At 32.4% G+C, this 26,992-nt stretch overlaps 2 protein-coding genes across 2 annotated transcripts in view; both read right to left on the reverse strand.

Annotated features, from left to right (window-relative positions):
• Positions 1–7,436: 7,436 nt before the first annotated feature.
• Positions 7,437–15,574, reverse strand: LOC140435320 (natterin-4-like). The gene is made up of 4 exons (XM_072524160.1): positions 15,416–15,574; positions 11,937–12,136; positions 9,296–9,439; positions 7,437–7,624 (listed from the first exon to the last, which is right to left on the reverse strand). Exons 1-4 carry the CDS (start codon positions 15,420–15,422, stop codon positions 7,535–7,537), a joined length of 441 nt encoding a protein of 146 aa, XP_072380261.1. The 5' UTR covers positions 15,423–15,574; the 3' UTR covers positions 7,437–7,534.
• Positions 15,575–18,355: 2,781 nt separating this feature from the next.
• The window catches only part of Vps16A (vacuolar protein sorting 16), a 28,951-nt gene continuing 20,314 nt past the window's right edge, over positions 18,356–26,992 (reverse strand). The window contains exons 14-15 of the mRNA XM_072524157.1: positions 26,433–26,633; positions 18,356–20,139 (exon numbers count right to left, since the gene is read on the reverse strand). Of these exons, the coding sequence (XP_072380258.1) occupies positions 19,989–20,139; positions 26,433–26,633 (352 nt within the window). The 3' untranslated portion in view covers positions 18,356–19,988. The remainder of the gene's footprint in view (positions 20,140–26,432; positions 26,634–26,992) is intronic.

Here is a 26,992-nt window from a genome sequence, read left to right on the forward strand (position 1 = left end):
AAACGCTCCGGGCACAACACTTAAGAACTCGACTTGGTTCTTCATACATTGACGTAACTAAGGGGTCGACAAAAAACTCGCCGATCTTTTTTTACAAATAAAGAAACTTCAGAAATAATTAGGGAAGTAATATGAGTAGAATAAATCATAATTATAATTATAATGATAATAATCATAGTGATAATTCGCTTTAGCCAACTATTAAATGAACTCTTATGAATATATGTTTTATTTAGCGTGTGGCATTTAAAAGTATACCACATATGAAAAATTGACATTTACTCTGGTACAAATTTTCAGTTAACTTTACAAACAAATTTCTTCTTCTTCCGAGGCTATACGCTATGCAGCCTGTACGCGTTCATGTTGGTTAGATTATGCATAAGGATTCTTCTTCTGCTCTTCTTATTATTATACTGATTTCAGGTATGTCGCACCAGTTTCTTATGGCTCTGAACCTTAAGTGTCGTTTGCGAACTGGTCTACAATATGATTGGCCAATGAGACCAGCGAAATAAGGTTTTTTTTCGTGACCCTGATCCGGCTAGGCAAACAACAGTTGTTTTGAGTAGTTTTAATCTCTGTAACAAGAACCTATACATTTCCTGCGGTCGATTTTTTGGACTTAACAAAAGTTACTAATAAATTAAGGGACAAAACCGGACGGTTATTAACCCTATGTTAATAATAATAATAATAATAAATAATTAATTATCTCTATGTTTTGTCATTGAAGCCCCCACTTTATAAATATTTGTCTCCTTTAGGTTCCCACTATCCCTTTAGATTATTTTTCCCTCAGGTTTTAACCTTAAGTTCCTCTCTTAGTTTGAAGCCCTCTGGCAGATATACCAGTCCGGGTTTTTAGTGGGTCCAAAAGGGTGGTCAAAGTTCTGGAAGCGAAGATACTTAGGTCACCCCAGCTGACCCTCACACACCGCCCTATCATTATGGTGACGGTTCTGTTCAGGAGAATTAAAGAAATAAACTGCCATATTTTAATCTCTTTGCCAGAACGAAGTCTGTCGGCTCCGCTAGTAATAAATATATTACATACCTCCTTAACAGCAGTCAACGGTAGAACAAAACGAATTTATTTTAAAACAATAACAATGCGAAACTGCAATGATGTAACAGGGGCATCATGTAACAAGGAAACCCACGAATTGCAAAGGCTCACTTTACTGACATCTGGATGTGAATAGTTATTATTTAATTAAAATAATTAATAATAGAAATTTTTGGATAAAATACAAACCGCACCACTTTAAAATCTCATAAAAAGAGATATTACTGTATTTTAATTCCTGTATTTATTCCTGATACTCTATTTCTGACTCTATTATGTTCTATGAGGGAGAACATAATAAAATGTCTATGCCTCACTTCAATAGACAAAGTATGTCTGCCAGTTGGCAACTCTGCTCTGTCATGTCACTTCAGTTCTGCAGAGGTGGATTATATTAGTGTTTATATTGTCTTGTGCTTATTTAAGCTTTATCTTCGATTGAAAATTTATTTATATCGTTAAATCTTTCTCTGGGTTTTTTGGCCTAATACCAATTTTGGTCCACCTTTTTGAGTGAGGACTTCCCGACCGTTGGGAATCAAATACTGCAGAAGCGCGCTGCTGCTATGGGAACTCAACGTATCCTTGGAGTTAATTACCAATATCAACAACACCTGCAACTACCTGGAACTAGCAACCAACAACTACACTCTGCAATCCTGTTTAACATCAAAAGCCATAAGTATTTGTTAAAAATCTTTTTTGTAAAGCTGTTGGCAAGGTTAGCTTCGATTTGGTACTGCCAACAAATATACCTTCTAAAGACTAATTTACAACAAAACTTGGACCCAGTGTACGCGTTTACCAACTTAATAAAGAAGGCATAAGTAGAGCAAAATGCCAAATTCTGCACAGATTTTTAAAAGAAAACCATATTGACCTGATCGCAATAACAGAAACAGGTACACAAAACGAAGTGCAATAGGAAAAAACCCAGGCTATGATCTACTTTGTGTTACCTACGATAGAGCCTACGGTGTAGCAACCTATGTACGCACAGATATAGAAAATGCAGCCTTCCACTTCTACCAACAACATCCACGAGGTAACTGTGAAAATGTACCCTTTGTAATATATTGTCCTCTTTACTTATACACAAAACTTAACTGTGATGTAGCCATACGTTAAATAAATAAATAAATAGTTACACATTGACGCCCTACGGCTAAACTTCGATCTTGATGGTTACAAAGTTTAATCCCCAATTTTATTTTTATAGACCAAGCAGTAGACAAGAACATCTTTTAAAGAAATTATGGAAGAATTAAATAATTTAATTCTTAATTATTAATTATTATTATTATTAATTATTAATGAACCAATAATAAAAAAAAAACGTATGTTTAAGACGATGAAATTAGTAGTAAGAGAAAAACAAGACATAAATAAAAATAGCTCAACGCGAAACAGTTTAATTACGAGATAATAAAGGGAAATAATGACTTTTGGTTTTGACAAAATGTATAATATTGAAAGATGTAAAGAAATATAAAGCTTATAATTATAACAGTAACATTTAAAGTAAATGTAGAAAGGAAGAAAACTGAAGTTTAAATTCTTTAGTATTCAAACAGGATAGGATGAAGAAAATGTAATAATTTAAAGCTTCTTACAAAATTCTCATATAATACACGAAACTGATATAGAAAGAAACTCATATTAATTCGTTTAACTGAAAAAATTCTTTCATCCTGCGGATACGTCTATGTCTTGATTTGTGATAAATGGCATTGTGTGAGAAATCCAAGAAGGAAGTCTTACAGTAATACCTACATCTCAAACGAAGACCTTCAACGGCCGCTCGTCTTTGATAAATGCGGTAAAAGTACTCCATGCCTTTCTCTTAAAACTCCAGTTCGTGTATTCTTCTTCGCTGTTTAATAAAGACCGTTGTTTCTCGGTATGTTTGCACATTTTAAATTGTTTTTAACGACGATCTGCAACTTTTTACGTGAAGGTTTCGAGAACTTAACGGATTTTTGAGTATGTGTAGACCATTGTTGAATAAATAAAATATTTTAAAATTAATGCAGCCTTTCCCGAGGCGACATAGGCGTGGTTTGTCTAATGGGGTGGAATATATATTCTTCGTCCTTGTATTATTTTTTAATAACTCTATTGACAATGAAAAAATTAATAATATTCTCTGAGATACAATTTATATCTTCATCGGTTACGGAGGAATGGAAGAAGTTTTGCAAACAACCAGCAACTGAAAATAATCTCGATTTATGGTAGAGACGATAGGAACAAGAAAACCATTTATACACAACCGTGTAAAAAAAAAACCACATGTTCTTTTTGCTGTGCTTAGTTTGAACAAATTGTTAACTTTATTTAGTTCAATTTATTGTTTATACATCGTAATCGTATAATGTCTATTTACTTAAGCGTCTTTACAACTTTAATATCACTGACTGCTACATATCTTTTTAAGGTAACACATGTAACAACTTTTCCATGCTAGTGTGGTTTTTTCATATTGTTCTTTTTAGATGAACTGATGATGCTTTCTGATTAAGAAAGCGAAACGTCTTCAATAAATAGATGAAGTAGCCATCAACTTTGTCTTTTTTCTCCACCTTTTGACCGAAAAAACCCACCAATCTTCTGAGTGATCCTTAATTTATATTGGATTGACGGTCGTACTCCTTTTCTCGATGCTTTCTATATATATATATATATATATATATATATATATATATATATATATATATATATATATATATATATATATATATATATATATATATATATATATAAAATATTGTTCTAAAGCTATTTTCTTGTGGCATTTTAAAGTAATTACTATTTAAATGGGATAAGCCACAATTAAAGGTTAAAGTACGTTTATGGACGTTTCAATTTCCACTTCGGAAATCGTTCTCCTATGAGCCTCCTACCTTTAATTGTGGCTTATTCCCATTTAAATAGTAAAAACAAAAAAGTTTCCAGAAATTAAAAGAAATATATATATATATATATATATATATATATATATATATATATATATATATATATATATATATATATATATATATATAAGAAATACTGGATATTATTGACTGTCGATATAAACAAACAACGCAGTTTATTAGGGCTGCAGTTAGTAGGTTTGGCCGGGATGTTATAGAAACACTCTTTTGACTTTTGGTCGAGCTTTCGGAATTCTTTTATTCCTTCTTCAAGACACTGTAATTAGAAGAAAGTGTAAATATTTACAACGTATCTCAAATTGTCATTACAACTTACTAGTCGTTGAGATTATTTTTGCAAAACTGCGATACTTTGTTATATATATATATATATATATATATATATATATATATATATATATATATATATATATATATATATATATATATATATATATATATATATATATATATATATGTATATAAGCTATAAGCTTCTATATCGTGTTATCGTGTTTGTTATTACCATTTATTTTTCTTGGAAAAATTCGACCATCCTTTCTCTTATTTCATTGCGCTCACCAAGTGCATATTCTCCAATAAAGTCTTCGTATTTCCCTTTCCTTATTTTGGCATTAAAATCACCCATTATAATAAGTTTCTAGTATATTCCTAATAAGTTATTAATAAGGTAGGTTTATTTACTTTTAATCAAAACATATTTTTCATTACCTAACAAATATTTGTTTAATGATAATCCATTGAATACTCAAGTTAATTTATATCAGAAACATTTATATTATATATTATCTTATCTAAAACCAGACACATTTCAAAACGGATTAGTAATAACAATATAATAGATGATATATGTAGCAATATCAAAATTTATATTTATTTTTAATACTTAAAACTTAATGACCTCGAATTAGAAAGCCTTTATTAATCACTTTTTAACGGATAGAACGTTTCAAGTGTGCATAAATGGCAAAATGTCTGCACCTTAAACTGTAGAGAATGGCCTACCACAAGGTTGTGTTCTTAGCACTACACTATTCTTGATCTGTATTAATGACATGACTGTAATCAAAGCACCAGTCCAGTACGATATTTACGCTGTTGATGTCTTACTATTTTGTCAAGGTAGGATCACATCCTACGGTAATTCACCGAATGATTGCCGGTATAAGCAATCTCCCACTTGCCGACCAACGGCTTCGGGCTGACGAGTTGGTAGGGCACTCTTTTGTCCTGGGGCTGAGAAACCGGCTGCAAAGGCCGAAGAATCAGTAGTTTGGAAAAAGGCATAAGAATATAGAAGGCAAAGAGAAACCCCTATATTAAAGATCCCTATAGATATCTCTAGTACAATCATAATGGCTGTACAACACAACACAAACTCGCTTACCGATCATGGACATTGGAGACCAAGATCCGGCTAGAGAGGTGATTCCCATAACCACAGGGCCTCTTGGGTCGTTAATATGCAAAATCCATTTGAAATGCCCAATTGCACACCTATAAGAAAAATTCACACGAATTGTCTGAAGAGAATATCCACTGGCAAACAGGAAAACACTGGCAAACATAGGAAAAATCCAATGCGCAATCAAAGAAACGGAACGCATAAAAATAGCAATAATGGGCACAAGCGAAATGGGGTGGCCTAACTCAAGTTATTGTGACAGAAGAATACAGAGTATACTATTCAGGATCATAAAATTGAAATATGAAAATGGAGTCGGAAATATCACACATAAAAAGATAGCCAAACATGCAAACAACTTCATACCAGTGAACGATAGAATCCTATTTTTACAAATAAATACGTCACCGATGAACACTAACATTATACAAGTCTATGCACCCACAGCAGACCACAGGGATGAGGAAATATATGAATTTTACAAATAAATAAGCAACCTTATCAATTCATTTCAGCACAAGTACTTTTCATTGATTACAAAGCCGCCTACGATACAATAGACATGAAATTAATAGAAACGCTAAAAGAATTTCAAATGCCAGAAAAAATAGTAAGAAGGAGCACCAATAGTTATCATACGCTGATGATGTGGTTCTCATGGCAAGAAATGGAAAAGAACTGGCAAATATAACAAAAAGACTGATTCGGGAAAGCTCTAAAATTGGACTGAAAGTTAATATTAATAAATCGAAGTACATGGAAATCTCGAGCAAAAAAGGAATAAACACCAGGGGAACCTTTAAATTAGAGGTGGAGGATGGATCAGTTGTAGAATACCAGAAGGTGGATAAATATATGTACTTAGGTAATCTTATTGATCAGACATGTAAGGAAGAAACTGAAATCAACCTGAGACTGACCAAGAGCAACAGGTGTGCAAGAACCATGAGCAAAATAATTAAGGCCAAAGATATATCTCGTAATACAAAAATAAGAGTATACAAAACTATAATTAGACCCACAATGTTATAGGCTGCCGAGACATACACTATGAACAAAACCATAGACTGGAAGTATGGGAAAGAAAGATACTTCTCGCAGAATGTTTGGTGGAAAAGAGGGAGAATGGAGAAGACGAACTAATGCAGAAGTGTACCATTTATATGCTAACCCTACAATAACAAAAGTGGTGAAAAAATTTAGACTAGAATGGCTCGGACATCTAGAAAGAATGCAAGGTAATAGTCAGAGCTTGACTAGTCAAGAATATTGCTTGGAGAGTACCTGAGAACAAAAAAAAAGAGAAGAAGACCAAAAAAGAAATGAAGAGGTGTAGTGATGGAAAATGTCAGAGAGATAGGAATCAGAGATGGGAAGCTAATAGCTAAGAACAGAAAACGATGGAAATTATTTATCCAGCAATGGGCCTAGAAGGCCTGTTAACGCTGTACATACATACAGTGTGTACAAACACATCATTTTTTAGAATATTAAAAGTTGGGGTTGGAACAGTTCGCCAAGCAATGTAAGGACTTTTTTTTGTCTAACTCGCCTGGACTAATTGGAAAATTGGCAAGATCAATGGTGTAAAAGTACATCCAAATTACACAAAATGCAACCCAAAATACGATCTTCTTTCAGTTCCATCAGACGACAGCATAATATTAGTGGTAGTAGCTTAGTGATATCCTTAATTCACCTGGTTTGGAGCTCTTTAATTAATTTTTTAAAGACTGTAACTTACATAATTTATCTAAAGTTGTAAAATTTTAACTAATATTGTAAACATTTTTTTTAGTTCTCGTGTCAATGACAAAAAAAAATAATCTTGACTAATGTAATTAAGTTAGTTTTTGATTTAAATAAAGTTAGTTAAATCACGTTGTGCTACACTTAATCTCTGAACCCACAGAACATTATTATAATTTTGAATCCTTATTTTTACCTGTTACGCACAGCTCTTAAGTTGCACTTTTAAGTGTTAAATTTGGGATTTATATAGAAAGAAAAGAAAACACAAATTACATTCGTTTATGATTTTATATTAAAAAAGCAAGAAATGCACAAAAATTTTGGTGGGTGTAAAAGTTTTATTTAAAAATAAATAACTTAAAAAATAAATATTTAATGCCTAAGGACCAAGATTTCGTAACTAGAATGGCTGTGTTCGCCTCCGTTGAATGGTACGTAGCACACACCGTGACTTGGGTGAACCTAAAACAAAACAAAAACTTTGAATTTGCATTTCTATCTACACCTTTGTTACCTATGCATAGTTAATTATGTTTGGAAAATCATACGTCCGACAATCAGAACAGTTCTGCGATTTTAGTTTAGGTTTTCGTCTCATATGTCGACTGAAAACTCATTTGAGGACTCTATATGGGACAAGATCTTAACATACGAGTTACTCAAGTTTATTAAAAATAACTTAAAATTAAAAGTGTCAGTGTACAGTTTCACATCAAAAAGCCCAATCGAATTTTCTGTTGTTTTTACCAGTTCTGCAATGAAATTTCTGAAATAAGCACTGTCCATTATCAAATACTTGTCTACGAAGGGGTTAAAAAGTAATCAGATTTACGAAGATATGCCTTCGAATATTTTTCTTAATCAATATTCTAAAAAAAATTTAACTGCAAGCTTCCAAAGAAATTAATTTTCCAATAAAGACAAAAACTGATTACGAAGGCTAGTTCAGGCAAATTTCAGTAAAATTTGTCCCAAATCTGAATGTTGACCAAAAGCGTATAGTGCTGGATCCCGAGTAATAAAAAAAAGTTTATTAATAGCAAGTTGAAAATGTGTTCATAGCTTAACGGTGTTGAGTCGGACAAACCTTGATGTAGGGGAACGCTGGAACAGGGGAAGCTTTAATAGTGGAACCTGATAAACGTGTTATCCTGACACGTTTATGATTGTGAAAATTAGCAGGTTGTTTTTCAGTTTATTCAATCATCATCATCAATCAACCAATCGCGTTAACTGCTTAACATAGGCCTCCCTCAGTTCTTTCCAGTGTTCTCTACACTAGGCCGCTTGTAGCCAGTTTTCCGCTACACGTTTTATATCGGTCCATCTAGTCGGTGGTCGTCCTCAGCTTCTTTTGTAGTTTCTGGGCCTCCATTCCATAATACGTCTTGTCCACCGTCCAACTCCTGATCTTTGCCTGATTTGTTGGTTTGTTATGTGGTCTCGAAGGCTCATGTTCAGCATTGCATTGCATTACACAACGAGCCATGGAACGTCCAATGCTGAAAGTTTATTCAATAGCCAACGTTATATAATATATGATAAAATGTTTTTCCAACATTTTTGTCGGATTTTCATTTTAGAGGGAAAGCCTGGAGGTAAAAGTGGTAAACTTTTTTGCACTTTTTTTGGGATCTTAAAACTAATATTATCAGCAAAATTCAGTTTGTTCGTATAATTTTTAGAGGTTCAGCGGTATTTTCGTCTCTGGCGACTGGAGTATTTGGGTAAATGAAACTAATAAATATTTTCTAATTGTCCACAAGAATTTTTAATTTGTTCTTTTGCTTGAAAATTGTTATTCTTGTATGTTAGTTTGTCTGATTCACTGGTTAAAATTGAAACAATGGTTGTGGACTGTCTAAATTGTAATTGAACTTGTTAGTAGAATTTTATACAATTCGTCTGGTCTACTATCATTTTTTAATGCTCAAACCTTGACAGGACTTACCTTTGCTTAGGTTATTAGCTAATTTAGTACAATAGCAATAAGGTTTCGATTTGAACCTGCGTCTGTACATTCATATTCAATTTTCACTAACATTTATATCGAAAATACAAATCCATATTGTGAAATCAATTACTATGTTTATATCATTAACCTAAGTTTGAGTAATCAACTAACAAATTTACCTTTCCTACTGTTTGGGAACCTTCATGGTAAGCTCTGCCAATGTATAAAGGTTCACCATCGGACGTTCTACCTCCTTCCACTGCATCTGGTGGAATGTTGCTTCCGTGACATGGTACCCAGTCGAATTGTTGTTCACAGAGAACCTTACATAGAAAGAAAAAAGTCATTAGTATTGTTGGTTCTAGACATGTATAAATTATATACGAGTGAAATTATAACTTCGTTCTAGAAGAAAAAACGTACGATTTTTGACTTTTATTGATCAAGTTTTCTCATCATATATCCTTTCAATGTTTGGTAGCACGATATATTGAAGCACAACATAATTTCGTAATTTAATTACGAATGTATAAATTAACAAATGATCAATGGCACAAGGCAAGAACCACCCCATTAAACACTCATAAAATACCCAGATTTGGCAGGAGAGTGAATCAGCGAATAGAAATGGCCAGAGTCAGGAACTCGTAAAAATAACGGTAGTGTATTATATTATTCCGGTAACAGCACAGAAGATTCGCATCACAAAAATGGTGTAGGTATATTTGTACCAGTCTTGGATAGAATAATATTACTCCAAATAATTCCTCAACCATTCAAAACCAATATGCTTGAAATCTATTCCCCCTACTACAGATAGGCGATAGGACCATAAAGTCGAAAAGCTCTATGATCACATCCTAGACATCTTATAGAAGATTGGGGAAAAATTGGGGAATGTCAACGAGGTCAAACTGTAGGTACTTATGGTCTTGGACAACCTAACGATCGAGGACGGAGATTGTATGAATTTTCTAAGGAAATATATACTTGGAAAGTCACATTTGATGATGGCAGTAACCTTGGGTCTTTTAGAAATCAAATAGATTATATACGTGTAAGTGAGTGCTTCCGAAATGCCGTCAAAAAAGTCACTAGAAGAAAATCTCGAAGATATCCAATTTAGTTTTAGATATGCTATGAGAACTAAGGAGGCACTTTTATTTTATTTTAAAAATGCCGTGATCAAAGAAAATATGTATTTGCATGCTTCGTGGACTTCGAAAAGACATTCGATAAAGTGCAGCATGTAAAATTAATGCAGATGCTAAACAAATATAAAAATAGATGACAAAGGCATAAGTGTCGTTAAACATTTGTACTGGAATCATCCCGTTTTTGTAAAAATTGGAGACTACACAAACGAAATCGCCATACAACGAGGAGTCAGACAAGGTTGCATTTTGTCCCTCATATTGTTCAATGTTTACTCGGACCAGTTATTAAAAAAACTTTGGGGACAGTTATGTGGAATAAAAACCAATGGGGAACTATTTAATGCAATTAGATACGCAGATGATACAGAAATTTCGTCAGAAAATATTAAAGGGCTCCTAATTCTGCTTGAACGTATTCACGACGTGAGAGAGGAAATTTGCATTAAAATAAACTCAAACAAAACCAAATTTTTAGTCTTTAGCCGTAACCCACGTCCAGATGCAAAACTGCAATTAAATGGAATCCAAGAAAAAGTTCTTAAAATTACATATTTGGAAACTGTCATAACAGGCCAACCAAATCCAGACATGATTAACAACAAGGAAAGATGTATTGAATAGATGGGTGGGATACTTTAACCTGGCACTTAATATAGAGGAAGAAGAAGAAAACCTGAAGGCGAAAAAATGAGGTAAGGGGAATAGACAAGAGGGAAGAGGAACCACCAACGATTCTTGAAGTTAAATATGCAGTCAAAAAACTAGCCAGAAACAAATCACCCAGAATAGATAATCTCCCAGCTGAACTATATAAAGAAGGTGGCCACGATATCATAATGGCATTACATCACCTTATAAAATAAATATGGACACAAAAATCCCTCCCCAATGATTGAAATATTGGAATACTTTGCACCATACATAAAAAAGAGATATCTTTGAATTCTCTAACCACAGAGGAATTACGCTTCCAAATGCAGCGTATAAAATATTTTCCACAGTACTATGTCAGCGTATGGCACCATATGCAGAATGGATAGTAGGAAAATACCAGGCTGGTTTCAAAGGTGGTAAATCGACAAAGATACCTTGCACAGCAAGAAAAACAAATGAGGAAGTACTAAAGAGGGCCAACAAAAATAGAGAATTTATTTAAGTTTTATTTGACTAATATATACGTATAATTTTACTCACACGTATGTTTAAAGAGTCTGTACAAATAGTAAAAACGCGATAACACTATAATAGTTTTTAAAAATAGAATAGATAATGGATATTTAATCGACATTAACAATGTAAATAATTGTTTAAGTAATCGTATACTAATGAATAATATTTTAAACAAATTCCAAAACCTTTGATACTTGTAAAATCTAGAACGGAACAACAAAATAAATGAAAAGACTGACTCATTAACTACATAGCACCATTTACGAAACTGTTTTCGATAATGTTATTGTAACATGAAACAGATTTTTGTTGAAGATCAGCTTTTTAATTTTTAAATATTTTTATTTATAATAACAATCATTTTAAATATTAAATTGCGTTTTTATAGAATACATCAATATATTCATGAAGTCAATATGTTAATTTAACTTAGTTTAATCATTTTTATACTTTTTATACTAAACATATTTAATGAACAAAATATATATAATACCTGGAAGCGTTGAATTCCAATCTCGGATCCATTGTAAGATACGTAGGCGATATTTTTGCCTGGAATTACTTTTGCTGGAAGCCAATCTCCTTCATAATGAGCTCTGCCGACATAGATTTCGTACCCGTCAACGTCAGTGCCTCCACGAAGAGCAGAAGATGGTACTCCACCTCGAGCGTATGTGTCAACCCAATAGTAAGCTAAAATATATCGAGAGGATTTTTTAAGTACTTAAAATAGATTATTGCTTTTACTACTACCTTTAAACTATATATAAAGCTTAGCTGTATATGACATATGCATCAGGATTTGATAATACAAGTCTATGAAATGAGAAAATTGTTCTTAAAAACAATATGTAACGAATTTGTCTCGTGATAAATTTAAGATTAGACAAGGCATAAAGCTAGGGTTCGTTCAGCAAAATAATAGGCCAGGGAAATAAGCAAAAAAGTACCCTGTTTTTGACACTCGTCCGGCTAAGTAAACGACAGTTGTTTTGAGTAGTATGGATCTCTATAACAAGAACCTATATGTTTCTTGCAGTCGATTTTTTGGACTTAATTAGTTATTAACAAATTAAGGTCAAAAACCGGAAAATTTTCGCTTTTTTCGTCTATCAGCAAAAAACGAGGCGTTTAAAACAAATTTGAGAGTAAGAAACGTATAAGTCATATAAAAACCTTCAAAATGGCGTTTTCTAAATCTTCCTATCCTTAGTTGTTGCTTAGAAAGTTGATGCTTTATAGACAAAACAACTAGACATCTCCAAAACGCAGTGAAATAAAGACTTGGAATAATAAATGGCGCAAAAAAATTAATGAAGGGAAATCTGCCCATAGGTATCGATTTCACTCACAAAAAAATAAATAATCATCCCGTTAGACTAAACAATAAAATCGTTCAGTACAAGAAAATAGTTAAATACCTAGGTCTACATTTGGATAGCAAGCTAAAGTGGCAGGAACATATCAGAAAGAAAACTGAATAACTAAAACTGAAATACAAGAAATTATATTGATTATTAAGTAGAAGCTCACAACTTACAATCAAGAACAAGGTATTAGTTTACAAACAAATGCTCAAACCAGTATGGTCCTATGGTTTACAGTTATAGGGCTGTACTAGTGAGAGTAACTATACTTGCCTTCAAAGAGTCCAAAACCGAATACTAAGAAACAAAGTCAACGCTCCGTGGTATTTCCGCAACAAAGACCTACATCGGGAACTTCGTATGGCAACACTTAGAGAAGAAATAAAGAAACTTGCCAAGGATTACGAAAACCGACTCCACAGCCTTACAAACAGGAAAGTGTTAGAACTGTTAGATAATCAAGACCTAGTCCGCAGGCTCAAATGTACCAGGTGTTTTGAACTTGGGTGACAGTAATAAATATATAAATGTCAGTTTAAATTCGGGCAGTCAATCTAGCTACAACAGTGACTGGCAGGTGAAAGGGCCAGAATTCATAGTCGTAGGGGGCGGAGATGACTGAGGGGGACATTGGAGAGCGAGAGATGACTGAGATGAGACTGGCCGAGAGATTAGTTTCAATCGGTCAATGGCAGCAAGAGTGGGAGGCAACACGTATATGGCGGAGTGGATGAAGTCACGAAACTGGGTGGACTGTGAGCATACGCAGCTGGATTATTATCTCACGCAAATGCTCTGAGGCCATGGCTGCTTCTGCAGCTACCTTTTCAGGTTAAGGAGGTCACAGTTCGATCAGTGCCTTTACTGTGGTCTCTCGGGTACTGTGGCACACACGATGTTGTAGTGTGAGCGTTGGGCGGATGAAAGAGAATGTAACTGCAGCAAGTTTGATTACGTGAGAGAAATGGTGAAAAAGGGAGAAGTGGAAACAAAAAAAAAAGTATGGCAGCAGGTAATGCGTAAACAAAAATACAGGAGAATTCTAGAGAAAGCTTAGAGAAAGACCCGGTTGAGAGTCGTATGTTGACAAGAATTCGACAGTTACCTTACAAGTAATAGCAGGGGTACTACAAATTCATTTACTAGAGCAATCAAAGGCATTAGTAAAAATGGAGCAGACGAGAGAGGTGGGCGAATAATATAATGGAAATCGCGGGAAGAGGAGAACATGTTGTTGTTGGGACCGTGTTGGGACGATCTAAACAAGACCAGCCGCACGTGTGCGGCTGAGGGTGGTTTTAGTTGGTAGGCAAGGCATCATGGAAGCACCCGAGGGCACGACTTTTTACTCTGAATCAAACACACACTAGTTATCTCTTTCAATAAACTCTACTGATACAGTCATTAGATTTTACACCCTCAAAAAGTTAACAAAAATTAAATAAATAAAAAGGTAGTAGAGAGTGATAAATTTGGAGTGAACGTAGGATCCAGAGACGTAGAAGTCCACGTTAATTGTCATTAGTGCTGAATCAGATAACATAAAAATCCAAGGTAACTTTTAATGTATTATGTAAGTATGTAAGGACAGTAAACAATATTGAAAGCACTAGAACACCGACTAGAAAAATGAAGATTTAGATAGAAGGGAACATCTTCTATATATAGAATATTAATTTTGAAGATAGAAATGGACGTTGAATGAGGATGGAAGCTTAGATTAATGGGAGAAGTGACTTAAAACAAAAAATTAAAAGTAAGGGAAAAAAAACTAAATTGTACATATAAAAAATATTAAGTTCAAAGAAATAAAGAAAAAGAATAAAAAGAAAGAAATAAAAAAAAATTCAATTTTTCTTTTGTTGAAGGATGAGTTTTCAATTAAGTTAAATTAAATTATTATAGTTAAAAAAATTGTCTAATTAATTGGTCTTTACCAAATCTATCTAATTAAGAAAAAAAAGTGACTTAAAGAAATTTAAAATGAATACAAAATCTAAATTTCCACCGATTAAGTCAAAGAGAGCAAAAATTAAGATAGTTAGATCCTGTTTAAATGCTTAATCCTAAATTAGTAAAGAAAGTATAAGAGGAAGTCCATAGAAAACATGTTGGGGCGGTTAGTCGATATTTTTCTGAATATCTATTAAAAAGTCAACTTCGCATTGAGATAAAAACAAAGTAAATAATCCTGTACTTCTTTTGAAACGGTTCATAGCCAAAAGAGTGTGAAATCCATTGCACAGAACAGAAATAGAGAAATTGTTGGACTTCCAGTTTGAAAATCGTTTACAAAAGAAAGTTTTTAAAGAATTTTCTTAACTGGAGAGCCATGCCTTTACAAAAACATTTAGGTACGATGGTATCTACCGAAAAAGATAAGCCATCGCTTATGTTTCAATTATTTGGACAGAAATCAAATCTAACAACTAAATAAAAATATTAATCCTTGATTTTGTAGTACAAATGTAATCTAAAGCAATAACGTTTGCTTGTTAATCCATTTTATCACCATTGCTACTTATCGCTAACATTAAAACATAATATTTAAATAGTCAACACCCATAAATAATGCATTAACCTAATAGTTTAAAAATAAACTCACCTGCCATATTTTTAAATTGTTTGTTGTCAACGATAACAGAAAACTCGAACTAAAGTGAACTGTTGGGTAGAATCTTTTTTATAGCCGTAGGTATCTTATCTATGACGGAAAGTCCAATAAAAACAACGCACGCGGTGTTACTGTTGAAAAATTCCATTTAAACGATTTGATTTTTTATTTATTTTTAATATTGTACTGATTCATAAAAGTTCTGGTGACCGGTCTCTTGAGAGTTGTGAGAACGTATTAGACTATCGACATATTTATCATATTATAATGTTAACTACTCAAATATTATCCGCCAAATGAAGTTTTATAATAAAAATCAATAGCCAACACAACTAATATTTAAATATATAGCAACATCAATGATAAAAAGACTCATTCTGTTCTTCTGAGATTCGCAGCTGTTTCTCCATCCTTTGTTTAATGATTTTCCTATACAACCTACCCACAGTTGTGACGCAGATTCCCTTATAATTATTGTTGTTTTTTGATTCCTTTTTAATGTCTGGAGCCTAACACTAGAAAGTATGGCTTAGCATACCTACGTAGAAAGCCCGAAGGGATCATTTTGGCCCAATGTCTCAAATCAATAAAAATCCAGTTTAAAGAAATTATATCAACTCTAGATGATAGAATCTGATTTTATTTTTTAGTCTCATTATTTAAATATTTGGAACACCATACAGTTTGCTCTATAAAAACTGAAATAACTCGAAATAACTTCCACTGACATTTTTGGATAGTAACAAGCTATGGAGCCCGTAATTCTTCACATAGCTGAAGAACAAACTTACGACGAGTGAGTCTACTTCCAGTTATTTATTTATAAATAATCCATGCATTAATTGCTCTAAAGTCAGGAATGTTATAAAACACGTGCTAGGCCATCGTCTTAAATCAAATTTTTTAGTATAAAGACGCGCCATTTGGTTCACTTCATCAACTCCACATTTGGTTTTATTATTAAAATTTACTGTTTCAGGAAGTTTTTTTTCCATCGAAAGCAACATCCACTAATTGATGTAATGAGCTCAATAAAACCACATTTTTGTGACTCTTTTCTTGGTAAGTATGCAGTAAGTGTTATTTTTTCGTCGATCTGGAATATATGGATAACATACAAATTCTCTATTTTCACGCTTTACGCTTAGAGGAACTTTCTTTCTGTTGCGATTCAAAGTAAACACAAGACTTGTTGATTTATTTTGCAATGACTTGGTCAATTTCATCGATATCAAGGAGTTATCTGTCGTAATATTTTTGTCCTTTCCCTGTTGATTTATCATTATCCCCAAAACAACGTGTTCACTAACACGTTTGTTTTGGGGGGTAATGGAAGTAATGGTATCTTCATTGTGTAGATGCACTACGTAGTAATGGTATTACGTAATTTACAAAAACCTTAGCTGGAAGTAATGAGATGAGTGCACCAAGGTAGAAAAAAAAGTAATGACTGGTGTTGATGTTGTGCCAATGCGTCTGGCAGCCACATACTGAAGCCGACTGAAATTGTAAAGTCAAAAAATCCTCGCGCTTTTAAAAACATGAAACCGCAGAATGTCCCAGTTCATTATTATAACCAGCAAGCTGACAGTATAACTTGTGACATCTTTCACGATTGGTTCCATTAAAAGTTCATTACTGAAGTAAAATCTTAATTGAAGAAGGAAAAGTTGCCACAAACGGGTCTTCTTCTAGATCATGCTGGTGCTCATCCAAAAGAGATGTAAATTTCTTTGTCCTTTTCTTCCAGTTAATAAATTTACTTAAATTTACATCAATTGCTGAATCAATGAATCAGGATGTTATTGAGACAATGAAACGTCTTTACCGAAGATAATTTATGATCAATGAAGTTTTAGAAATCGTTTACCATCAAAGTGAAAGGGAAGACTTTTAACAGAGATGACCCAGTTTATCAGCTGCTCAGCAACGACGGTATTGTCGAACTAGTTTTGAATGGTGTCGGTACATCACAACCTGGTTCATCCGGAAATGAGAGCCAAGATGAAGAAAATGATGGGAAGGTATTAATCAAAAGAGTATCTAACCAGGAGACTGAAAATGCTGCCAATGTTCTACTAGACTATTTTAAGCAACGAGAACCTTCGGACCCTGTCGATATTTTGAAATTGCGCAGAATACGTCAGTGACTGGCTTTTTTCAAAAGCATAGCTACCTAAAATATATAACCGCTTTATGTAAATACAAGTTAATCTAAATACTTATGTAGTTTTTACTTTTCTTATTTAGTGTAAGAGGAAATCTGTTTTTTTCTGTTATGTTTGAAACAGAACAGACAGATCAATAAAGGAATGGAATAGCGACATAGCAGAGTTATTACAAAAAATAAGGGTATATCTTGGTAAGAAGCAACACAAATCGCAAAGAACAGAAAATATTGAGGAAAATAAGAGAGTAGAGGAGGAAAGATTATGTATTGGAACGAGTTTGTCTTTCGTATGAAATAGTCTAATGCATTTCATTAAAAACAAAATATGCAATGTGCAAGAAATAGACTTCCTTGCTAATACTCTGACAAAATGTCTCTCTCTGAGAGTCTAGCACTATCTGATGGAACGTAATATGAACGAAGAGACTTCACGTCATCCATACCTTCTGGTGTATAATATGCCCTCTAGAAAAGGAAGTACAGAAGATAAAAGTATTTTCAATACCGAGCATTACTTGGATTCTGCAGTTTATGTTGCCCTCGCGTACCGGCGTACGTTGCTGGTTCATTTCGTACCAACCGATTGAATTTTCACATTTTTTATGTTTATTTTTTCCGTGTCAATGTTAAAATTACTTTTCGTTATCTATAGAAAACAACATGAGTAATCCTTTGAAACAAAACAAATATTTTTCTGGAAATAATATCCAACTAGTTTCGTGATATCAAAGAGGATAATGGATCAATAAAACAGTTGGTAATTTAATAAACATTTTATTTGTTATAAATCAGTAAAATTGTATGTGTCATTATAAGATACGAAACTGTTAGTTTAATATAAATCATTTAATACAAAAATGTGTTTTTTAAAGTATTCTAAATATATTTCTCTATCCGATTTTTTCTGCACAATGTAACAAGCTTGACTAGAACACTAATATAGTACAGTACAACTTTTTAGCGGTTTCTTTAATTTATTATGTTACTAAGAATAATAAAATCTATCAAATATACATTTTTTCTTCCTTTGTCTTTGATGGGATATGTACAAAAATAACTTAAGCTGGCTCCCCTAATTACCCGATTTAAATTTTTTGAAATGCAATTAAGAACTTATTTGCTCTTCTCGATGTGTAAAAATAATAATAATTTTTCTTTACGTCGTTTTTTTTTCATGGAGAGGTTTTCAAATTTTAAATAGCAAATTTTGAAAACAATTAAAAAGTTTTCCGCTTCAATGCTTTTTTAATAATATTTTTCAGAGATTTAAAAGCCACATAGAACCTTCAAATTTGCCTAGAAAATCTTAATTATTAATTTTCAAAATTATCCAGAGCCAACAAAAAAAAGATGTAAATAATTGATTTTTTTATATATAAAAGGGATATTTCAAATAAAATTCGAATAATTGAAATCCGTTATATAGGAGAGCCTAGAGTTGTGTTTTATAAAATTATTTAATTTATATTTTGTATATTTTTGTATTCAACACAAAAAAAGTTATAATGAAAATTTATTTTTTTTTGTCTTTTAAATAGTTTAAAAAATGACTTAATAAGTAATCGATCCGATACTTAAAATAAGTAACCGTAAAACTAAATTTCTACGAAATTAGAGGTATTTCTTTGAATTGGTTCCAATCTTACTAAAGGAATAGGAAACAACTAGTTAGAGCAAATGATACTGACTAGCCACAAAAGCATTGTATGTGGAGTACCACAAGGTTCAGTATTGGGTCCTCTACTTTTACTTATCTTTATAAATGACTTTGAAAATGAGAAAAATTTCCTTTTTGCTGATGATACCAATATTACTTTTATTAGGAACTCTAATATTGCAACTCTTCATGCAATTATAACTTCTGATCTACTTAAAATAAAAACCTGGTCCGACTCTAACTTAGTCTCTTTTAGCATTATTATATAATGTTAGCTTAAAATCACAATTCAAAGAATAGTATCCATTTTTCATTGAAACAGTTATTGATTTTTATACAGCACAGTACAAAACTGCCATAAACTTGGTTCATATGTGTTAAAGAGGTCTTTTTTTTGAGCAAAGGAAAATATTGTTGTGTCACATATCCCTGATTGCGGCTCTGTGCGTTAGAGAAGTCTCTCCACCGTCGAAATATTCCACAAACTAATTATATCGACGCAGCAATGACCTACGACAATTTTTTGAACCCATAGAACAACGTAACAATATAATAAATGCCAACAAGTTAAAATATAAATGGATATGAAGAAAAAAGATCCATAATTTTATTGAAAAGTGGAGGAAATATTTATCCATATATACGATTTAAGTAATTAAAATTTTTTATAATATATGTAAATAGAATGTATAATATTTTATAATAAAACAATACATAGATAATAAATCACCGTAAATCTACTTCTTTGATTCCAGTTGCATGATCATGCTACTTATTCTCTCGCAAAGTTGGTTTTGTGGAAATTGATTGCTGCACTTACTTTGGACATAGCGCAGACTTTGGATATCTCTTTGTTGAAAAGCAATATCTGCAGCCTCTTCCAAGCACCTGCAAAGTATTCACTTACACTTACAGTTCTCTAACATAAAATTTGTTAAAAAAAGTTTAGAACTAACAAGAGTGTGTTTGTTTAATACATTTACTACGTAATTTACAGCTTTTGATTACTTACTTATGAAAATCTACCATAAATATTATTTAAATACAATAATTAACCACTTATCAACATTTTTTCTTTTTTGTATCATTGTATAAATTTTATATTTTATCAAAGTTGCTGGTGTAAGTGATTTGTGGGTGTAACGCCGCTGTTAGAATAAAAGATAATTATGTGATGCCACTGATAGAAAAAATTGAACGCTTGAGAATATCAAAACGATCAGAAATATTGAGAAGAATAAAAAAATCGCAAAAATTTTAATAATGCAAAAGTGTGTCTTGACAATTTGGAAAATATTTAAAGTGATTTTCAGAGAAGGTTTCTAAAAAAAACCTTTGCAATCCTATTATAAAATTGGCGAGTGAAAGCCATAGACAAATAAGAATAGAGTGTTCTGTCTATTTTTGTCTGTCATAACGTGATCTTCCAAACTAATATACAGCCCATCTAATTTACAAACCGTTGCACGTCATCGGCGTCATAGCCCGTGACGTCACATGATACCAACACAAAATATTTAGGCGGTAGGTGTGTTATTTTTTAGAATCACTTTGCCGAGTACACTGGCATTACAGCAACTAGACATATTTTATTATATACGCGTAGAAATATTATTTAAAGATTTCTATTAATGTTAACTTAAAGAAATACACAATAATATGTTTCATTTAATTTGTATAAATGCATTATAAAGCGTTATTATGAAGAACACTTGTTCGGAACACACTGTAACTGTAATCGAACGAAGGTGATATTTTGGCACAAATTGGTAACACTTATTTGACAGTTGCGGTGTTAACACTTTTTGTACTTTATTATTTTAAATTTTAAAGTGAATACCTCTTGTTTTATATTTTTACCTATTTAATAAAATCTGTTCTTTTTAGAACAAAATTAGTGTGTTTATTTCAAAAATGTCACGTAAGAATTTAAATAGTCGTTGTAAAGAGTATAATAATAATTATGTGACCTATTTGATTTAAAATGGATTCAGGATTTTTTTATACTTTGGCACTATGTCAACTTCGATCTCTGACGTAGATAATGACGTGCAACGGTTTGTAAATTAGATGGACTGTAGGTGGAACTGATGGAACGCTCTACGAGGAAGGTGCATTTATTATATCTATATATCTATATATAAGTTTTATTGAATAAAGCATCTTTATAAATAATTTCTTGACTGGCGGTACAACTGGGGGTGAGTCTTCGCCGCATCCACTATCGCCCTCCATCCTTTACGATCTTGCGCTTCTATTTACCATTGTTATACCCCAATTCTAGATAAATCCGCTTCAACATCATCCTTCAACCTTTTTCTGGGCCAGCCTACTGATCTTCTACCGTCTAGTCTCTCAAAAAGCACTTTGTCTTCCTCTGATCTTATCACATGGCCTGCCCATATTATCCGGTTAGCTTTTATATGTCTGACAATGTTTTCAGTAACATAGAGTCATCGATTAAGCATGCTTCTCCACTCTTGTCAATTCATCTCTTGGAGATGGATACTTGATGGAAATTCATTTTATATATCAATAAAACACTGAAAACTTGGTTTTCAAAACTTCCACAAAATTTATTATAATATTTTATTACTACAGCTATTTCGGCAGAGTGCATTTCTCAAGTAATCTGTTTTTGAATGTGTTTACAATTTATAGTCTTTAACGAAATAGGTTGAGGAGGAGAGAACTGTTTGTCTCAAGTTAGTCATTCAGAATTATGTCTGTGTTTTTAATTTGTTAATTTCCATATATTCTAAAAGATAGCTTAAGGTATTTATTTTGGATGTGAAGAATTTGAAATTCGTCATTAAAATAATGATTATGATCTAGAAGGTGAATGTAGAAGACTAACGGTACACCATTTAAGACACCCGTTAAGAGCAAAATGACATCACTTCCAAAATTCAACTTTTTCATTTTTTTTTATTATAATATGTGATTAAAAAAATAAGACTCAGCGCAACTTTAGCCCGCCACCTTCTAACCCTATCACCCAAAAACATCATTTTTTGTTTTTTTTTTGGGTGGGTTTAATCAATTTTAAAATTTCAAAAAATTCACACACTTTTACAAATCTTGTCTAGTTTTTATAGACTCATAGGTGAAGTGTACATAACCATAAAATTCATTTTTTTCGAAAAAATGGTGTAACTTTTGTTTGGAGATGGCTCTACAAGTCTAATTTTTTTTATGTTGTGTATTTTACAAAAAAATATATTTTTCGGTTTTCTTTTTCCAGATTTTTCCGTAAGCTACGCCACCTTCAAAAACCCGAAAAACATATCAAATTAAGGTTTTCTTAAAGGATATATAGACATGGGATATTTAAACAACTTTAAACCTATAAAAAACAAGTTTTTCGGGGTCTTTAGGGGTTTTGCGGAGTTTATCATGTTTTTTGAGATCAATACAACCTGGATTAATGCGTCTCCAATTCATATTCAAAAAATATATGAAAAATAATATTTTCAGGCCTCAAAGAAGCAAATAAAATCATCGTTTATGCGAAAAACCGAGTTTTCAAGGGTTGTTCGTGGGTTTCTTACTGGATTTACCCAACTTTTTTACTAATGTTTATCATTAAACATCATGTTTTTAAAATATTTATAAAATAACATGAGAAGATATATTTCCAATATCCAGAGAAGATAGAGATGTCTTGAAACATGCGAAAAAACCGAATGAATTTGCTTCTTTGACGCCTTGCTATTTGACTGATTCAGGTTGTATCGATCTCAAAAATATGATAAACTCTGCAAAATTTCAGAAAACCCTTAAAAACCCTTTAAAGATGTTTCTCCCAATTTTTGAATGTCTAAAGGACTCTATTACTTTAAATTATATTATAATCTATAAAAATAATTTTATAGTTGCCAAATAATTTTTGAAGGTGGCGGACCTTACGGAAAAGTCTGGATAAAATCAGAAATATATTTTTTGATAAAATACATAGAATACAATAGAATACATAGAATAGAAATTAAACTTGCAGCCATCCCAAGTTTTTTTTGAAAAAATGCATTTTTAGGTTATGAACATTCGAATTACCGTATGAGAAATGGATAAGTTTTGTAAAAGGCTCAACTAGGCGTGTGAATTTTTTGAAATTTTAAAATTGATTGCAAACCAACGAAAAAAAAGTGAACATGACGTTTTTGGTGGGGAATGAGGGGTGGCGGGCTAAAATTGCACCTAGTCTTATTTTTTAATAACAAGATGTAAAAATTGAATTCTGATAGTGCGGACATTTTGCTTATCTTAACGTGGGGCACACTTTACGTTTTAGGTAAGTTATTATTTATTAGTAAATAGTTTAAGAAGGTAATTGCCAGATATTGATTGCAGTTTTGATAAAGGCATGAACAAACTGTCGAAACGACTAAAATTATTTTTTGTAATATCTAAAAATATCAATTGTAAAATACTATTTTTATATCAAACAATCATATTCTATTAGATAACACGTTCAATAACCAACATTTTTGATTTAATATTTGTTTTTCTTATCCTTATCTGCCTTAGGTAACACCTGATTTCAATTTCAGATCGATACCATTAGTAAAAGCAGTTGTTGTTAATCAGATAAGAGTCCTCTATATTATCAGTCGAAGCGTTTCTGTATAATTCTTCGTCATAGGTGAAAATTCAAGTTCAAACAAACTCGAATTGTTCGCTTGTTTTCCATACATGTATAAATTTTATCCATATTAGCCACTCAAATACCAAATATGGATATGTTCAGCAAGAGAAGGTCGTTTAAGATTATTTTATCTAAATTTTTGCAATTATTGTTTTTTTTTTAAATTCGGTTGATAGAAACAAACTTAACATTTAACTGAGTAGGTATATCTTCTTCTATTGCCCTCTAACTGCCTCATGAGCACCAATAAAAGCCAAAGTCGTAATGAGAACCGATAACAGGTAGCCGGCGGTGAGTGTATTTCAAAACCAAAAACTTTGCTATCGTTCACATTTGAATTTGTAACGCACTCGTTGCGCAGCAAAATTAGTTTAGTTCCATATATTTTCCAGAAAGCGGTTTTTTAACTCTAGGCGGGGCAAACCCAAAAAATATTAGTGTTCAGTGGCCACAAAATAACGAGTTTGCAGTGATTTTGTATTGAATTTCCACAAAACTCCAGGAGACGAATCCCACCCTGGGCACCTCGAAAACCATCGCCAAAATGATATTAGTATTCGGCGCCCCCAAAAACCCATGAGTAACGAGTTTTGCACTGATTTGTATCAAATTTTTACAAAACTCCGGAAGACGAGGCCCAGGAGCACCAGGTGCCTCAGAGACCATCACCGTCATGATATTCGTCTTCAGTGAACCCAAAAACCCTCGAATAGTAATATTGAACTAATTTCCGCAAATTATTTCCGAATTTATCATTTTTCATCACTTCGAAATGCACTTTGGAAAAAGCATTTTCCTTTTTAAATAATGTAATTTTCATTTCCCCATCATCATTATTGATCACAAAATTTTCTGACACTCTTACGAATCGAATGCAGCAAGTTTCATTGAGATCCATCCAACTGCAAAAATTTGGTAGGTTTATTGCTTCATTACCTCGTCGACTTTGTCCAAGGAAAGGTAGAAGGCCGAAGATCACGAGAAAGATCGTTAACAATATGAATCGACCAAATTATAGGAATATGCAAAAGACCTATGCACGATTTAAAAGAAATGACCAGAGACAGAGAGCTTTCTACTCCCAAAATAACATTCTCACTCATTGGTTCATGTCTTTTTTATAGTTACTAGGATATCTCGTATATAATTATAACTTTTTGTGTACTGCTGAAAAGTGAACATACATTCGTCACAAATTTAGCACCCACTGTTTGTTATTCCATTCCAGATTTTAACATATTCAGGAAACAGTGAGGTTACAACAGTACCTTTAAAGTCATCTAAGTGGAGCAATATTAGTTCAGTAACATGGGCTACAAACGACGTCTGTTTATCATAGAAAAATGAATATAAGAAGACACCTATAAACCATTCAGAAGAAAACATTAAAATTAAACAACGTCAAAACCGAAACGTGGAATATTCATATTACAGAATAAAAGGTTTATTTCAAGTTGTAAAGATATCGATTAAATAAAATTTTCTAACTGTAACTGTTTATAACTAAGTAAAACTTTTCAATGAGAACCCATGTCAAGACCAAAGAAAAATATATCACCGTAAAAATACAATTATTGAAAAATTAATAGAGGCCAGGGAAATAAAAACAGTCACTGTAACTATTATTTAATAATTGTTTCAAGTTTTATATGAGTAGAATAACAGAAGTTACAAATTCATCTAATTTTTTTTTCACACATAACTTACAACCATTATATTTTATCAAAAAACTAAAAACACCAATCAGTTAGTTTGTTTGAAAAATCTTTAGAATAAGATGTGATAAAAGTTTTTTAACGCATTTATTTAATAATAAACGTTAAAAAGGGTTAAAAATGTTAAAAAAATTAAAATTAAATAAACATTGTATGTAAAAATGTTCTTGCCTTGCTCTCTAATTTTCAATTTAATAATTATAAATTTTTACTCACTCTGTGTACATTTTATTCGAAAGTCAATAATGTTATAAGTTCGCATCTACACACGACTCTCTAGTGTAAACGAGGTTGCATAATAATGGCAAATTCGTGGCACCCTCCGGTACAGATACAGAGTTTAAGATGTGTAAAGATTAATTGTGGTTTTAGTGATATATTTATATAATCCATTAATTAATTAATTACCATCATGAAACAAACTTATTGTCTAGTGGAGACCAAGAGCGGAGGAGCAAGCATTACGGAGCAGAGGACGCCTACCATGGACTGATGACCTGAAGCGTGTTAGCAGTAACTGGATGCAAGCCGCACAAGATAGAGACAGACGGAAAGAGCTGAGAGAGTTTTCGTCCTGTTTGTTGGACGTCGGAGCCATTAGGACTTAGTTAGATTAGTTGATTCTTGGGATAGGTTAGATGCTTCCACTCTCGCCGGATAGATGACGTGAGCAACATTATTTTGAATATTTTTTGAAACTTTTGAAACGGTTACAATGTATGTATTTGGTTAATTATTTATCCTTAATTGATCTCTTTTTATATATTAATAAATATGGTAAACATTTCAAGAGAGCACCGAAATTAGAGAAAAAAACTTACCCTGTCTTAATGCAATATTTCACTTTAATGTCTTCTGTAACTTTCGCTAGATATTTGAGAGCTTCTGACCTGTTATCGTACTGTAGACACACATCGACAAATGGGGCGTAACCAATTGGAGACTTCTTAATTTTAGAAAACTTTTCCAGCTCCGTCCAGTTCTTTTGTTTGGCCAAACTGTCTATTTTGACCCACCAATATCTACAATAATATAGTGCGTTAATTTTTCGATTTGACATAGTCGGACTAGATTAGTTAGGTTTGTCGTGTCCGGGATAAGATGGAATACAATTATATGAGATGGGAAAACGAATACAAGGGATTTAAAATCTTAACATACTCAAATCAAATTAGGTCTAACAATCGTTTACGTCGTTAGCAACAATATATTTATTCCAAACTCATGTAATTTCTCTCGCTACAATTGATCAGAAATAAATTAGAATAACATAGAGGAAAATAGAATAAAATAAAACAAAATAAAAATAATATAAAATAAAATAAACTAGAATAAAATACAATAAAACAAAATATAACAAAATCAAATCTTAAATTTGACG

The sequence above is a fragment of the Diabrotica undecimpunctata genome, chromosome 2 (assembly GCF_040954645.1).
Source record: "Diabrotica undecimpunctata isolate CICGRU chromosome 2, icDiaUnde3, whole genome shotgun sequence".
Taxonomy (NCBI): Eukaryota; Metazoa; Arthropoda; class Insecta; order Coleoptera; family Chrysomelidae; genus Diabrotica; species Diabrotica undecimpunctata.

Coding starts and splice junctions, on each gene's coding strand:
- LOC140435320 (XM_072524160.1), bottom strand. Junction 9,440..11,936: donor TTGGAATTCAACGCTTCCAG/GTATTATATATA, acceptor TTTCTATGTAAG/GTTCTCTGTGAACAACAATT. Junction 7,625..9,295: donor GTTCCCAAACAGTAGGAAAG/GTAAATTTGTTA, acceptor GTTTTGTTTTAG/GTTCACCCAAGTCACGGTGT.